A 16,252-nucleotide genomic window follows, 5' to 3' on the forward strand; every position below is an offset into this window, starting at 1 on the left:
GGGAAGAGGGTACGGTGCGGGGTATACCGTCCTTCAGCCGCTTCCTGGTGAAGACGCGACTATTATTGTTTTACTATAAGCAGCCTACCTACTGGATTGGCGCGGCCTTTCCTGCCGGGATCGACCAGAGCTCCAGCAGCGGCGGGACAGCGCTGTAACATCGCGGGGCTGGCGATGCCTTACCGGGGATCGCCGTCTGGAGCTCGGAGTGCTGGACCTGCTGCACCGACATCATGGAGCTGCGGTTTGCGGGCTCCTAACGCGGGCGGCGCTGATGGACAGCGCGGGGTCCTGCGACTCTGCCCGGCTCGGCCTGCGGACTCTGGAGCTGCGGGAGGCGGCTGATCAGGAGGTCCGGGCCGCTGAGGAGGAGGATGTTCACCGTCGGGGTTCGGCGTCGGCGTTCCACCAGCCCGGCGTGAGGGCCTGAACATCGGGCCGCCCGGTGCGGTGACTGCGGGTGCTAGGAAGGCCTCGACCACGAGTGAACAACTGGGAAGAACGGAGGGGAGGCTGGCTGGACTATGGTGCCTTCCTCACCTTGCCACTGTGTTATGTTGTGTCATGGACTTTCAGTGTTTGTGCTTTTTTTTAAATTCTATTTTATTTTTAATATGTTTTATTATTTATTATTATTTATTTATTTTTATTTTTATGATACTGCCTGTAAGGGAAATTCATTTTGTTGTCTCTAACTGAGACAATGACAATAAATTTGAATACAACAATAAAATAACTCTGTAGTAACAAAAAATTAAATTTCCAAACACTACCAAATTGTTGGCAATTTGAGATCTCCCAACTTACCCCACTAGAATCCACTGAGATTGCACAAACATATTTCACATAAGACCCCTGCAGGTGGAATAGAAAAAAGATCTTTGTCAAATAAGCAAAGGAAATTTGAGGCCGGTAAACAGAACTGGTGGCAGTCTTTGGAAGTCTAGGAATGCCTGTGTTGTGCAATGTTGGGAATGAAAACAGCATTTTGTTTCCTGAAGAATTTAAATTGTGTTTTACATAAACTGCAACAATGGATGCATCTATTTGGGCGACACGATGGTGCAGCAGTAGAGTTGCTAGCTTCAGCGCCAGAGACACGGGTTCGATTCTGACTACGGGGGCTGTCTGTATGGAGTTTGTGCATTCTCCCTGTGGCTTTCTCCGAGTGCTTCGGTTTCTTCCATAACTCCAAAGATGTACAGGTTTGTAGGTTAATTGGTTTTGATAAAATTGTCACTAGTGTGTAGGATAGTGTTACAGTATGGGGATAGCTGGTCTGCACGGCCTCTGTGGGCCGAAGGGCCTGTTTTCACACTATCTCTAAAGTCAAAATTTCTAAGTAATTTTAAATTTTCCGTAATTACAGTTAAAGCTCACCCAGCCACTGTATAAGCAAGGGGCAAGGCTCAATAGCTACAAAGTACCACTGGTTCTCCTCCCTCTCAGTCCCATCAAACCAATAACCTCAACAATCTCAAACTTGCTATCTGATCTTTACTGGCCTCAGTACCTGAGCAAATCTCCAGTCATTGTGCCGGCAATCTCAGATCAAGCTTACCATTGGATCACTATTTTAATGGAAAAGAATGGCAGGGAGCGAAGAAGGCAAATAGAATCACATGAAAAAAATGTAAAATGCTTCATTTGCTTTAATGTTGCTAATTGTTATTAAAAATAAAAGTTTAATTAATTGACTTCTCTTTAAATGTTTTTGAATGCAGAGTATTTGAAATCCTTGACAATTGGCAATGTAGGTGTTCATCTGACAATCTTAACTGCTAAAATTCATCTTGGGGAGGGGGGGAAGGAACCCTTCTACGTTAATTTTCATGATTTATATTATCCATTGCTTAATTTAGTTCTATCATTATATCCATTGTCAAAGATTTTGTTTTCTAAATACAAATATTGGATAAACTTAAAAGTAGGACCTGATAAACTTAAAAGTAGGACCTCAAAGGTAATAATCTCTGGATTACTACCAGTGCCACGGGCTAGTCAGAGTAGAAATAGGAGGATATTGCAGATGAATACGTGGCTTGAAAAATGGTGCAAGGGGGAGGGATTAAAATTTCTAGGGCATTGGAACCAGTTCTGGGGGAGGTGGGACCAGTACAAACAGGACGGTCTGCACCTGGGCTGGAATGGAACCAATGTCCTTGGGGGGGGGGGGGGTGTTTGCTAGTGCTGTCGGGGAGGATTTAAATTAATGTGGCAGGAGGATGGGTGCAAGGGCAGAGAGGCAGAGGGGTGTAAAATGTGGGTAGAAGCAATAGGTAGTAAGGTGAAAAGTAAAAGTGGCAGGCAGACAAATCCAGGACAAAAATCAAAAAGGGCCACTTTTCAACATAATTGTATAAGGGGTAAGAGTGTTGTAAAAACAAGCCTGAAGGCTTTGTATCTTAATGCAAGGAGCATTCGTAATAAGGTGGATGAGTTGAATGTGCAGATAGTTATTAATGAATATGATATAGTTGGGATCATGGAGACATGGCTCCAGGGTGACCAAGGCTGGGAGCTGAACATCCAGGGATATTCAATATTCAGGAGGGATAGACAGAAAGGAAAAGGTGGTGGAGTAGCGTTGCTGGTTAGAGAGGAGATTAACGCAATAAAAGGAAGGACATTAGCTTGGAGGATGTGGAATCGATATGGGTAGAGCTGCGAAACACTAAGGGGCATAAAACGCTAGTGGGAGTTGTGTACAGACCACCTAACAGTAGTAGTGGAGTTGGGGATGGCATCAAACAGGAAATTAGAAATGCGTGCAACAAAGGTAAAACAATTATAATGGGTGACTTCAATCTACATATAGATTGGGTGAATCAAATTGGCAGGGGTGCTGAGGAAGAGGATTTCTTGGAATGTATGCGGGATAGTTTTCTAAACCAACATGTAGAGGAACCAACGAGAGAGCAGGCTATTCTAGACTGGGTATTGAGTAATGAGAAAGGGTTAGTTAGCAGTCTTGTTGTACGTGGCCCCTTGGGCAAGAGTGACCATAATATGGTTGAGTTGTTCATTAGGATGGAGAGTGACATTGTTAATTCAGAAACAAGGGTCCTGAACTTAAAGAAAGGTGACTTTGAGGGTATGAGACGTGAATTGGCCAAGATAGACTGGCAAATGATTCTTAAAGGGTTGACGGTGGATATGCAATGGTAGACATTTAAAAACTGCATGGATGAACTACAACAATTGTTCATCCCAGTTTTGCAAAAGAATAAATCAGGGAAGGTAGTGCATCCGTGGATAACAAGGGAAATCAGGGATAGTATCAAAACAAAAGATGAAGCGTACAAATTAGCCAGAAAAAGCAGCCTACCAGAGGATTGGGAGAAATTCAGAGTCCAGCAGAGGAGGACAAAAGGCTTAATTAGGAAAGGGAAAATAGATTATGAAAGAAAACTAGCAGGGAACATAAAAACTGACTGCAAAAGTTTTTATAGATATGTGAAGAGGAAAAGACGAGTTAAAACAAATGTAGGTCCCTTGCAGTCAGAAACAGGCGAATTGATCATGGGGAACAAGGATATGGCAGCTCAATTGAACAACTATTTTGGTTCTGTCTTCACTAAGGAAGACATAAATAATCTTCCGGAAATAGCAAGGGACCGGGGGTTAAATGAGATGGAGGAACTGAGTGAAATCCAGGTTAGCCGGGAAGTGGTGTTAGGTAAATTGAATGGATTAAAGGCCGATAAATCCCCAGGGCCAGATAAGTTGCATCCCAGAGTACTTAAGGAAGTAGCCGCAGAAATAGTGGATGCATTAGTGATAATTTTTCAAAACTCTTTAGATTCTGGAGTAGTTCCTGAGGACTGGAGGGTAGCTAATGTAACCCCACTTTTTAAAAAGGGAGGGAGAGAGAAAACGGAGAATTACAGGCCAGTTAGTCTAACATCGGTGGTGGGGAAAATTCTGGAGTCAGTTATTAAAGATGGGATAGCAGCACATTTGGAAAGTGGTGAATTCATTGGACAAAGTCAGCATGGATTTATGAAAGGTAAACCATGTCTGACGAATCTTATAGAATTTTTCGAGGATGTAACTAGTAGAGTGGATAAGGGAGAACTAGTGGATGTGTTATATCTGGACTTTCAGAAGGCTTTCGACAAGGTCCCACATAAGAGATTAGTATACAAACTTAAAGCACACGGTATTGGGGGTTCAGTATTGATGTGGATAGAGAACTGGCTGGCAGACAGGAAGCAAAGAGTAGGAGTAAACGTGTCCTTTTCACAATAACCATATAACCATATAACAATTACAGCACGGAAACAGGCCATCTCGGCCCTACAAGTCCGTGCCGAACAACTTTTTTCCCTTAGTCCCACCTGCCTGCACTCATACCATAACCCTCCATTCCCTTCTCATCCATATGCCTATCCAATGACAATGGCAGGCAGTGACTAGTGGGGTACCGCAAGGCTCAGTGCTGGGACCCCAGCTATTTACAATATAAATTAATGATCTGGATGAGGGAATTGAATGCAACATCTCCAAGTATGCGGATGACACGAAGCTGGGGGGCAGTGTTAGCTGTGAGGAGGATGCTAGGAGGCTGTAAGGTGACTTGGATAGGTTGGGTGAGTGGGCAAATGCATGGCAGATGCAGTATAATGTGGATAAATGTGAGATGGTGGATAATGTGGATAAATGGTGGCCGATTAGGAAAAGGGGAAATGCAACGAGACCTGGGTGTCATGGTACACCAGTCATTGAAAGTAGGAATGCAGGTGCAGCAGGCAGTGAAGAAAGCAAATGGTATGTTAGCATTCATAGCAAAAGGATTTGAGTATAAGAGCAGGGAGGTTCTACTGCAGTTGTACAGGGTCTTGGTGAGACCACACCTGGAGTATTGCGTACAGTTTTGGTCTCCTAATCTGAGGAAAGACATTCTTGCCATAGAGGGAGTACAGAGAAGGTTCACCAGACTGATTCCTGGGATGGCAGGACTTTCATATGAAGAAAGACTGGATAGACTCGGCTTGTACACGCTAGAATTTAGAAGATTGAGGGGGGATCTTATAGAAACTTACAAAATTCTTAAGGGTTTGGACAGGCTAGATGCAGGAAGATTATTCCCGATGTTGGGGTCCAGAACTAGGGGTCACAGTTTATGGATAAGAGGGAAGTCTTTTAGGACCGAGATGAGAAAATCATTTTTTACACAGTATGGCAGGCAGTGACTAGTGGTAACCACAAGGGCTCAGTGCTGGGAATCTGTGGAATTCTCTGCCACAGAAGGTAGTTGAGGCCAGTTCATTGGCTATATTTAAGAGGGAGTTAGATGTGGCCCTTGTGGCTAAAGGGCTAAAGTATGGAGAGAAGGCAGGGATGGGATACTGAGTTGGATGATCAGCCATGATCATATCGAATGGCGGTGCAGGCTCGAAGGGCCGAATGGCCTACTCCTGCACCTATTTTCTATGTTTCTATGTAATAGTTTTCCAGTCTTCAAAGTATTAGGCTCAGAATTTATTCAAATCACAGTTCATTATTTTTCAATCCCTTTAATCTCTCTAGACCAGCTACACAGGGAAATATTAATGCAGTCCTTTCTACGCTATATAATCAGACAATGCTTCAAATGCATTATCCATTACCCATCTAATCATCAGCCCGTGTCCCCAAATGCTCGGACTACTTATGATCGGAGTGCTATTAGATGAACATCAAATTTGATTACCAACTGAACAGTCAGCAAGAATAGAAACTCTAACTTTGTGGAAAATAATTTAATTGCCTGAAAATCTCAAGATTTTTCTTGTGTTATTGTAGGTATGCAACATCCCAATTTTTTTTTGCATTTGCTCTGTATGTGAACATTTCTCTATCAAATCTTTTTCTACTAATTCTGGCTTCTTTTCTGTCCCATAATATTTAGAAACATAGAAAATAGGTGCAGGAGTGGGCCATTCGGCCCTTCAAGCCAGCCATTCAATATGATCATGACTGATCATCCAAAATCAGTACCCAGTTCCTGCTTTTCCCCCCATATCCCTTGATTCCGTCCGGTATCCCTAAGAGCTAAATCTAACTCTCTCTAGAAATCATCCAGTGAATTGGCCTCCACTACCTTCTGCGGCAGAGAATACCACAAATTCACAACATTCTGGGTGAAAAAATGTATTCTTTAGAACAGGATCATGGAAATTATGCAGACATGATCATGCAGGGGTGATGGGGAGGGGGCTGTAATGAACAAGTCACATTTTAAAGTTGTTTATTGTAAACTTGCAGATCTATTGAATTCAATTTACCTCCAGAAAACATGGATAACGTTTTGGGTTGGGACTCTTCCTCAGATTTTGACGGTGGCAGAAAACACTTTTTTTTTAACCACTGCATGGCATTCACTGCCTGATCTGTGTCTTACTGTGAGGGGACCAGCTCAAGAGCCAAGATCATAGAACGGAGCGGGTCAGCAGACGGTGGATAACAGAACAGCGGGCAGTGGAGCTTACTCCTGTGTCAGCGCGAGTAACCTCAATTGGTCCCTTGATTGCGAATGCCATGCAGTGTCACCCAGCGTAGCAAGTGAGGTCATGTCCTGCTCCCGGCGGCAGTCGGAATATAAGGGTTTGCGGGAAGCAGCTGACATGAGCGAGGCCGGCGTGTGGCAGCCGGGACCGGACAGCGGAGCGCCGTGGCAGTGGTGAGTTGCTGGCATGATCCCCGACCCTCTCCTTCTCGACGCTCCTGCCCATGCTGACCCGGGCCAGACTCCTCACACACTCTGAAAGGACTCTTCCCTTCCCCCCCCCCCCCAGCAGCATTGTCCTTTTACAGCCACTTCCCACTTTACACCCGTTTCCCATTAGCTGTCAGCAATGAGGGATAGATTTGGCTAACCCTCAGTACAGTAACATCATTCTTGATGTTGCTGTACTGAGGGATAGCCAAGTCTATCTTTCTTGGCTATCAACCTAACCTTCGGCCTTCAAGACGCAGGTAAATTTTCGTGCCTTATTTTTGGGTAAAAAATAGCATCTTCATTGCCAGGAAATACGGTAATTTCCTCTGCGCCTTCCAAATACTGTGTTCCTTTGATAGATTTCTGGCCTAAATGCATGTGGAATTATTTTATTAAATAAAACAAAGATTCACCCATGCAAAGCAATAGATGACTAATTACAGAACAAATCTTTACATATAAATTGGAATTAAACTAATTGAGAAGACAAAACTCAAGATATATTCATCATTTGTTCTAGTTACAAGGAAGGTTTCTGAAACATTGAAATACGAGGAACTGCAGATGCTGGTATATAGAGAAAAAAAGACAAAGTACTGGAGTAAATCAACAGGTCTAAATAAGGGTCCCGACCCAAAACATCACCCATCCATTTCTCCAGAGATGCTGCCTATCTGCTATGTTACTCCAGCACTTTGTGTCTTTTTCTGAAACCTTGCGATTTTGGTTACCTCTACAGAACTAGTAGAAAGGATCACCACAGTTGACGTCTTGAAAGAGCTTCCTCAGAAATACAGATGTTTTCTTCTCTCATTGCTACATTCAAGAGTCAGCCATTTTCACAATGCAAGATCCCGCCAACCACCTTGGCTACAATGTTGCCATATGGGATCACTAATACCACTCTAACCTAAGCGAGAAAGACACAAAGTGCTGGAGTAACTCAGTGGCTCAGGCAGCATCTCTGAAGAACAAGGATAGGTAATGTTTCAGATTAGGACTCCACTTCACACTGATTGCACGGGTTTTGAGAGGGGGGGGGGAGGGAATTTTTTGATAGGCTAAATGAGAGTGTCTTACAAGTTTTTTAATAAAATCCTAAGACATCCAAGCATTAACATTGTCTCTGTAAAAAAATAGTCAGTTATTAAATGGAATAAACTATAAACAAGGCTTAGAGCACAGAGGCAATGCCCAAAAGATGATAAGCTGCAGCTCCAGCTAAACACAGCTTGTCACGCTTGTCACGCAAGTGCCAGCTCTGCACAACAACATTATGGATCCCTGATTCGGCCATATTCTATTACAGAATACAACCTGATCTCCTCCGAGGCTAACGTTCAGGGGGGATCCAGTCACACAGAGTTCACCGAATGTCATCCAGAAGGTGCACTACTCTCCCTGATCACAGGAGTTGGGCAGAGACTGGAGGTAGGTTGTAGTATTTGAAAGCCACTTAATATGAATGAAGATCAACACCATAACAAAACCTGATATAATGTAATGCTCACTCCCCCCATCCATTTCTCCCCATCCCACCCCTCCTGCCCCCGGTCACCCTATTCCCTTCCTCTCCTCCATACACTCACCTCCTTTCCCCTATTTTTCTATTTACTCTTTAGCCCCCCCACTTTCTCCTCTTCCTTTCCATTCCACCCATATCCCTCCTTCCAGGTTTACATTTCACTCCCCTCCTAAGGAGAGACCTTGTTCATCACCCTTGTCTTCTTTTCAGTCTTTGTCACTTACTCCACCCATCTGCCAAACAAACCCCCCCCCCCCCCCCCCCCCCCCACGTCAGCTATCCATGTCAACCAGGGATACGGCCTGATCCGCAGAGTTACTCCAGTGCTTTGTGAACCAGCATCTGCAGTCTCATGTTTAGTTTAGTTTAGAGAGAGACAGTGCAGAAACAGGCCCTTCGGCCCACCGAGTCTGTGCTTACACTTTCCCACACACACTAGGGACAATTTACAATTTTACCAAAGCCCATTAACCTACAAACCTGTACCTCTTTGGAGTGTGGGAGGAAACCGAAAAAACCCATGCAGGTCACGGGGAGAATGTACAAACTCCGTACAGACAACACGCATGGTCAGGATCAAACCCGGGTCTCTGGCGCTGTAAGGCAACAACACTACCGCTGTACCACCGTGTCTCCACCTATCATTTGCCAAGCTTTGTCCCGCCCCCACCTCTCTTTTCTAGCTCTTCCCCCCATCAGTCTGAAGAAAGATCCCAACCAGAAACATTGTCCATTCTCCCCTGAGCTGTTGCCTGACCCGCTGAGCTACTCCAGCATTTTGTGCTTTACTGATATATAAACACTTCTGCGTAGATCATGAATTCAGTTATCGTTACTAAACTATAATCTTTAATTTCAATGGCAAACTGGAACTGAGAAACAAAATATTCATAAATACAATATTGTGCAGAGAGATTTTACTTAATCATAATGCTTTTAATGTAGTAACACTGTTTCAAGGGCTTTTACGGGGTCATTACTAAACCCAAACAAAAGTATTCTTTCCATATTGAACCAAACTGTGAGCCAATATTGTACTTCAAAATAAAAAACATAAAATGCTAGAAATAGCAGTTCCAGTAGAGAGAAAAATAATTAATATTCCAAGTGCTTGACCTTTCATCAGAACTTGGAAATGTGATAAATCATACATGTTTTGAAGTTGCAGAGACGGGGAATGGAGGAAGGCAATGCGAGTCTCCATGGAGCTGAAATGAGAGTGAATAAAAGAAATGGTGGTGTTGCCAGGTTGTTAATCACAGATGATTTATCCAGAGATTTAAGCAGATGGATACCAGTTGAGAACAAACACTAAAAACAAAACTGTGGGATGCAAAGCACTGGAAGAACAGGCAGCATCTGTAAAGAAAAATGTTCCAGGTCGATTAGCTTAGGGATACAGCATGGAAACAGGTCTTTGACCCACTAGTCCATGCCAACCACCGGTCACCCGTTCACACTAGTTCTATGGTATTCCATTTTTCCATCCACTCCCTACACACTAGGGGCAATTTACCGCGGACCAATTAACCTGCATGCCCACACATCTTTGGCATATGGGAGGAAACTCGTGAGGTCACAGGGACAACGTGTAAACTCCATGCAGACAATCCCGAGTCTCTGGCGCCGTGAGGCTTCAGTTACATAAGATAATCAGCCTTTGAGGTTTGTATCAGAACCAGCCAAAGTCTGATGAAATATCAAACTGTAATGTTAACTCAGTATTTACTGCCAGAGCAGACATTGCTTGACCTGATGGTAATTTGCAGCAAAATTTGTTGGCTGCATTTCATAATTCCAGCACTGATTTAGTGTCTCGGTCTATCCTCAGTCCTCTCCTTTTATTGCATCTCACCTGTGATAAACAAGCCTTCACCACTCACCAGCTCAACCACACGTCATTCTCACTCTCAGATATTCATTTGTAGTTTTTCCACTTTCTTTCGCAGCAACCTAAAACGTGATTGATTTCAAACTTTTCCTTTTTTAATACTAGCCTCAATTATTAACCCTAATTGGTTTCGCTTTTCACAAAAGGAGCCTAACCCATTGTGTATTTATAATATTTCTTGGTTTTATGTCACAACTCTTAGCTTTTCGAACCATATTATGCACTCAAAAAGACAAAGAGCTGGTCCTACTCAGCGGACCGGGCAGCATCCATGGGGAACATGGGCAGGTGATGTTTCGGGTCAGGGCCCTTCTTTCGACTGAAGAAGGACCCAGATGCGAAATGTCACCCATCCATGTTCTCCAGGGATGCTGCCTGACCCGATGAGTTACTCCAGCGCTTTGTGTCTCTTTTGGCAAGTCAGCACCTGCAGTTCCTTGTTTCTACATACTGTACACTCTCCTACACTACGTTAAGATTACTCAACAGCAAATCACCTAAAAGCACAAATCACGTATAAAAGAGTTAAAGATCACTTTGGACTTCTGTCGTCATTTCCAAAAACACTGGCCATGCTCCCAAAGCTTTTAAATCACCGTTGGGAGTTTTGACTGAACCCATGCATAACAGCTTTAGAACATACTGCATCTTATTGAGAAACTAGATTTTTCATTTGTCATTCTCAGTAAACTGAAACAAATTAAAAAATAGCTTACTTCTTTCTGATAAATCCATTTTTGGTTGCCTTAATCCAACTTCAAGCCACCACATCAATAATTTTCTTTTGTTAAAATTATAATTTAAAATTTTGCGCAGTTGAATCAATGTGTGATATATTTTGCCTTTGACAATATCTAACAAGTCTGAATGGAGATTGACCAAAAATGTGCTCAATGACACGAGTTGTACCCCAATCAGGCCCAACCAAACTTAAACCGTCATCTATTGAGGCCACACAAAATTTAAACCAAAGTGGATCAGAAATTGGATCAAACCCAGGGGAAAAAAATTACAACACACTCATTAATTCACAGTTGCTGTTACATTTGAAACAAAGTTTACAATAATAATGAATGAGAGAAATTATTGAATTTAACCCTGAAGAATATTTTCAATAGATCTGAACACGTTGTTTTTACTGAAGTTACTGAAAATTATCTGCATGCAATATCCAAATAAAACAATATGCAGTATCTAAAATAGTAAAATTAAAATATTCAAAGTTATAGTCAAAAGATGGAAAGATGAAAAGATGGAAAACTGTATCTACCTATTAAATGTCAGATCATTATCCTTTAATCATAAGTGTTGTCAACCTTAAAGGAATCTGTATCATGTCACACATTACTTCTAATGTGCACTGAACATGGTTTTTAATTTTTAGGGAGCAGGCCACATGAAGCATGAAAAACAAAACTAATGGTAATCAAATGTGAATAAAGAAAATATTTTACTGGTTGATTAATTGTATAATTTTAGTTATTTGAAACACCATACAGTAAAATTGACTTTTCTATATTGGTGAAACAAATTGACCGTGATGGCGGATTACGCTTGTTAGTGTGGACAAATACGGCGTAGGTGGGTTTCACAATGGGGACTCTGGAGTCCAAGGAGGCAATCAGAAAAAGGCAAAGCATAGATGGTAAACTCATTTACAGGATTCCAGGGAGAATGGTTCCAGAATCTAAACAGTCAAATACCGACATGCCCCATTAATTCAAACATGAAAATAAACAATTTAATTGTGATGCCTTTCCCCTCAAAAGGCATACAAAATAAATGACAAAAATGAGATGTTTCTGCAATTATTTTGATTGACTGAACACGTTTTTGGAGATGCAGTGCAGAAGTAGGCACTTCGGCTCACCGAGCCCACACTGATCGCTCATTCACTCTAGTTCTAGGTTATTCCTCTTTCTCATGCACTCCCTGCACACTAGGGAGAGTTTACAAAGGCCAAGTAACCTACAAACCCCAACGTCTTTGGGATGTGGGAGGAACCCATGCAGGTCACAGGGAGAACGTACCAACTCCACACAGACATCACCCGAGCTCAGGATCGAAGTCGGGTCTCTGGTGCTGTGAGGCAGCAGTTCTACCACTGCCTCATTGTGCCACCCTTTAAATTGAGCACAATTTAACTAAACACAGCTGGTCCAGGCAGTATCATTGACAGTGCGATAAAGCAGATGCAATTGTCAGACAATCTGAAAATAATCAAAGCAACAATGTTTCTTTGGTTAGATTAGTCTCAGAGAGATTGAGAGTTGCTAATATTAAAAAGTCACTGCGAATAAGTGAATGTAGTTATCTTTTCCGTTACCCTCAAAGAACAGGCAACAATAACAACCTAATGGAAAGCACAGACATGCAGACTGTCAAAAGGTTCCTGCCTGTGAAACTGACATTCACTGTGCACACTGGAAAATGAAATTATTTATAGTTTACCTATCGCATAGTACTATAAAACAAAAGATTACAAATCAAGTTCAATGCACTGAGAAATCAGGATAAACGTTGGCATTAAGAAATATGTAGAGTAATAGCCTCTATAGATATGAAAAAATGTTGAATGAGTTGCCCCAAGCAGCAGTGTAGGAATATTGAGGCACAGGAAACCATAAATGCTCTAATATTGCATAAAAATCAAAGTGCTGGAGTAAACCAGCATCTGCAGTTCCTTCCTACACAAAGTGCTAGAGTAACTCAGCGGGTTAAAGCCCTGTCCCACGGTACGAGTTCATTCCAAGAGCTCTCCAGAGTACCGTGGGACGGAGCTTTTAGGCAGCATCTCTGGAGGTCATGTTTTGGGTCGAGAGCCTTCAGTCTAAAGCAGGATCCTGACCCAAAATGTCACCTGTCAGTATCCTCCAGAGATGTTGCGTAACTTGCTGAATTACTCCAACATTTTGTGTGTGAATAGGCATGATATCCACTTAAAAAAAATTCACACCAATGCAAATTTACAGACAACGTCCAACAAGGAAGCAGATGACTGAGGACACACGGTAAAACTCTGATAATTCATTAATAAATGGTTTAGAAATCTCGTTGTTTCAACATTTCCTCTGACACGCCAGGACCCTAGTTCCTACAGCCCCTTCTGTCAGGCCGGGACCCTATGTACCCAGACCCCCTTGGGGGCCTCGCCAACAGTCTGTCTGTCCCTTCCTTCTTTATTGTTTGTTAATATGTGTTAAATGTATGTTTTTAGTGTTCTTTAGCTTGTTTTATGTGGGGGTGGGGGAGCGGAGTTGAGGGAAACTTTCTCTAATCTCTTACCTCAACGGAGATGCGATTTTTTCCCGTATCGTATCTCCGTCCGCACTGCGGCCTCACATCGAGGAGTTGGCGGTCTTTGCTGGAGACTAATTTCGATAGCTCCACCACGGGAGCCTGTGGACTTAACATCACGGAGCTCGCGATCCCTGTCCTGGATCGAATTTGAGGTTACAACCGCGGGAGCCTGCGGATTTTAACATCACAGAGCTCGCGATCCCTGGTTAGATACTGACTTTGGGTGCTCCAAGCCGCAGGAGCTTTAACCGCCTAACGCGGGAGATTCGATCACCCCGACGCAGGAGCTTTGATCATCCCGACGCAGGAGCTTTGATTGCTGACTGCGGATGGTTCAACTGCCCTGACCGCGGGAGAATAAAAGAGGAAAAAGATTGGACTTTATTGCCTTCCATCACAGTGAGGAACGCAGGGAATCCACTGTGGTAGATGTTTATGTTAACATTTATGTAGTTGTGTATCTCGTTGCTTTTTTTTTAGTATGGCTGTATGGTAATTTGAATTTCATTGTACCTTAATTGGCACATGTGACAATAAACTTGAAATCTTGACACCTTGAACTCACAGAAAATGTATTAGTTTTTTTTAAAGTTCAGAGCATTGTGTTGTAGTATTAATGGAATAACATCCAATTTTCTGGAAAATCTGTTAGTCTGGCACCAAAGGCACAAGTTTTATTGGGATGCATCACAGCATGGTTTGGGAACAGCTCCATCCAAGACCACATGAAATTGCAGAGAGTTGCGGACCTAGCCCAGACCATCACGCAAATCCATCTCACTTTCATGGACATCCAGCTAGACCACGCTTTCTCATCACAAGCATAATCAAGGAACAGTCTCACCCCGGCCACTACTCTCTCCCACCTTCTTCCCAGCTGCTGTCAGACAAGTGACCCGTCCTCTCACCAGCTAGACTGCACTCCTGACATCCCAACTACCGTATTGGAGGCCTTTAAACTAGCTTCAATTGGATTTGATCTTGCACTAAATGTTATACCCTTTATTCTGTATCTGTAAACTGAGCAGCTTGATCATGTAATCATGTTTAGCCTTCTCTTGACCGGGTAGCACTCAACAAAAAGCTTCTCACTGTGCCTCGCAACACGTGACAATAATAAACTAGACTAGCATGCAAATTGTTAAATATAATGGCAGAATTATGATACCTAATGTCATCTGAAAACTTACATACAGAAATCTATTTTTAATAATTAGATGTTGACAAGCTGAGACTCGATTGCAGGATTCTTGCACAACTTCATGCTTCCAATTCAAACAATCAGAACTAACTCTTTCTCTATCTTGCAACCAACTTCCCAGCCAACTAAATAAACCACCATATTAGAAAGTCATTCATGTCCAATTCAATGCACTGTTGCTTTGAATAGCACATTTCCATTAACCAAGTAACTCCTGGTAACCTTAAATGCAATAATGTTTTCCAGACAAATTATTTGAATAATCACCTCTCATAATTTAGGACACGGACAATATATGTAGCAGCTAAATTAAAAATGAGTCCTCGCATTGCATTGCTCACATCTTTATGGCTTTTGCAACTTAATTAATCTTTGACTGAATATCAAGACACTTACCAAAGATATTGGTCGAATGGCCCTTCTTTGAAAGAGGTTTCAATTCATTGTGCCCCCAAGCATACTGTCTATAGTTTCCCCAAGCATGCTTCATCATCTGCAGAAAAATAAATATTTAATGTTAGCAAATGCAAAACGCAGAATATGCTGAAAATATAGCATTCTAGATCAATCAATCAATCAACCTTTATTGTCATCTTGCAAAGCAACAATTGTACAGTGCAAAATGAGAAGACGTTTCCCAGGGAATCGCACATAAAAACTTAAACATTTCACACATAATAAAAACAATCCAGTCTCTGATGAAACAGTACAAATGGTTAAAAAGTGAAATTTCTTCAACTTGTTCTCCACAGACGCTACTTTACATGTGAGCATCTTTAGTATAACAATCGATTTTTAATTAAAATATTTTAGCTTCTGCAACGTTTTCCTTGCAGAAAAAATAGTAAATTAACATTTTTTTTAAAAATCTGGCAGAATGATCTAAAGATTTATCCGAGAATATCCATTTTCAGGCATATTATTGCTCACAATTTAAATATTCTAACCTGCATATATGAGCTCTTGAATGCAGAAACAAGGAACTGCAGATGCTGGTTTCGGGAGCCCTCTTTAGATGCATGGGGGGGGCGGGGGGGGGGGGGGGGGGGGGGGGGGGGAGAGGAGGGAAAGGCCAGACATGAAAAGCCGAAAGGTTTGAGATATGGATAGAAGAGTTGAAAATTGTGAGGCCAGAGGCCAGAGGAAGGAATGCAGGTGGATGGATGGGAGAGTGGAGAAATGAGTCTGAGTCCAGATGGGGCACAGGGAAAAGGGATGGGGATGGTGGAGGAAAAAATCAAATGAATAATAATGGGGAGAAATGGAGAATTCAATATTCATACCACTGGGTTGAAAGCTACTTAAGCAGAACATGAGGTGCTGTTCCTCCAGCTTGCGTGTGGATTCACTCTGGCAATGGAGATGGCCCAGGTCAGCGTGGGAATAGGAAGGGGAGTGAACATGGTTAGCAACCGGGAGATCCACCAGGCCTTGGCAGACTGAGCACAACTGTTCGGCAGTTAAATAAACATCTCTTCCAGCTTTCTCCTCTCTCTCTCCCCAACACAATCAGTCTGAAGAAAGGTCCTGAACCAAAACATCACCTATCCATTTTCTCAATAGATGCTGCCTGATCTGCTGGGTTATTCCAGCATTTTGTGCTTTTTTTGTAATCCAGCGTCTGCAGTTCCT

The 16,252-nt window shown here is 42.6% G+C and overlaps 1 protein-coding gene across 1 annotated transcript in view; it reads right to left on the reverse strand.

The window, feature by feature from the left end:
- Nucleotides 1-16,252, reverse strand: part of man1a2 (mannosidase alpha class 1A member 2) — a 128,164-nt gene that overhangs the window by 99,317 nt on the left and 12,595 nt on the right. Inside the window, exon 2 of the mRNA XM_033033473.1 lies at nucleotides 15,017-15,113. Coding sequence (XP_032889364.1) covers nucleotides 15,017-15,113 — 97 coding nt within the window. The remainder of the gene's footprint in view (nucleotides 1-15,016; nucleotides 15,114-16,252) is intronic.

Source organism: Amblyraja radiata, chromosome 14 (genome assembly GCF_010909765.2).
Source record: "Amblyraja radiata isolate CabotCenter1 chromosome 14, sAmbRad1.1.pri, whole genome shotgun sequence".
In the NCBI taxonomy this organism is placed as follows: Eukaryota; Metazoa; Chordata; class Chondrichthyes; order Rajiformes; family Rajidae; genus Amblyraja; species Amblyraja radiata.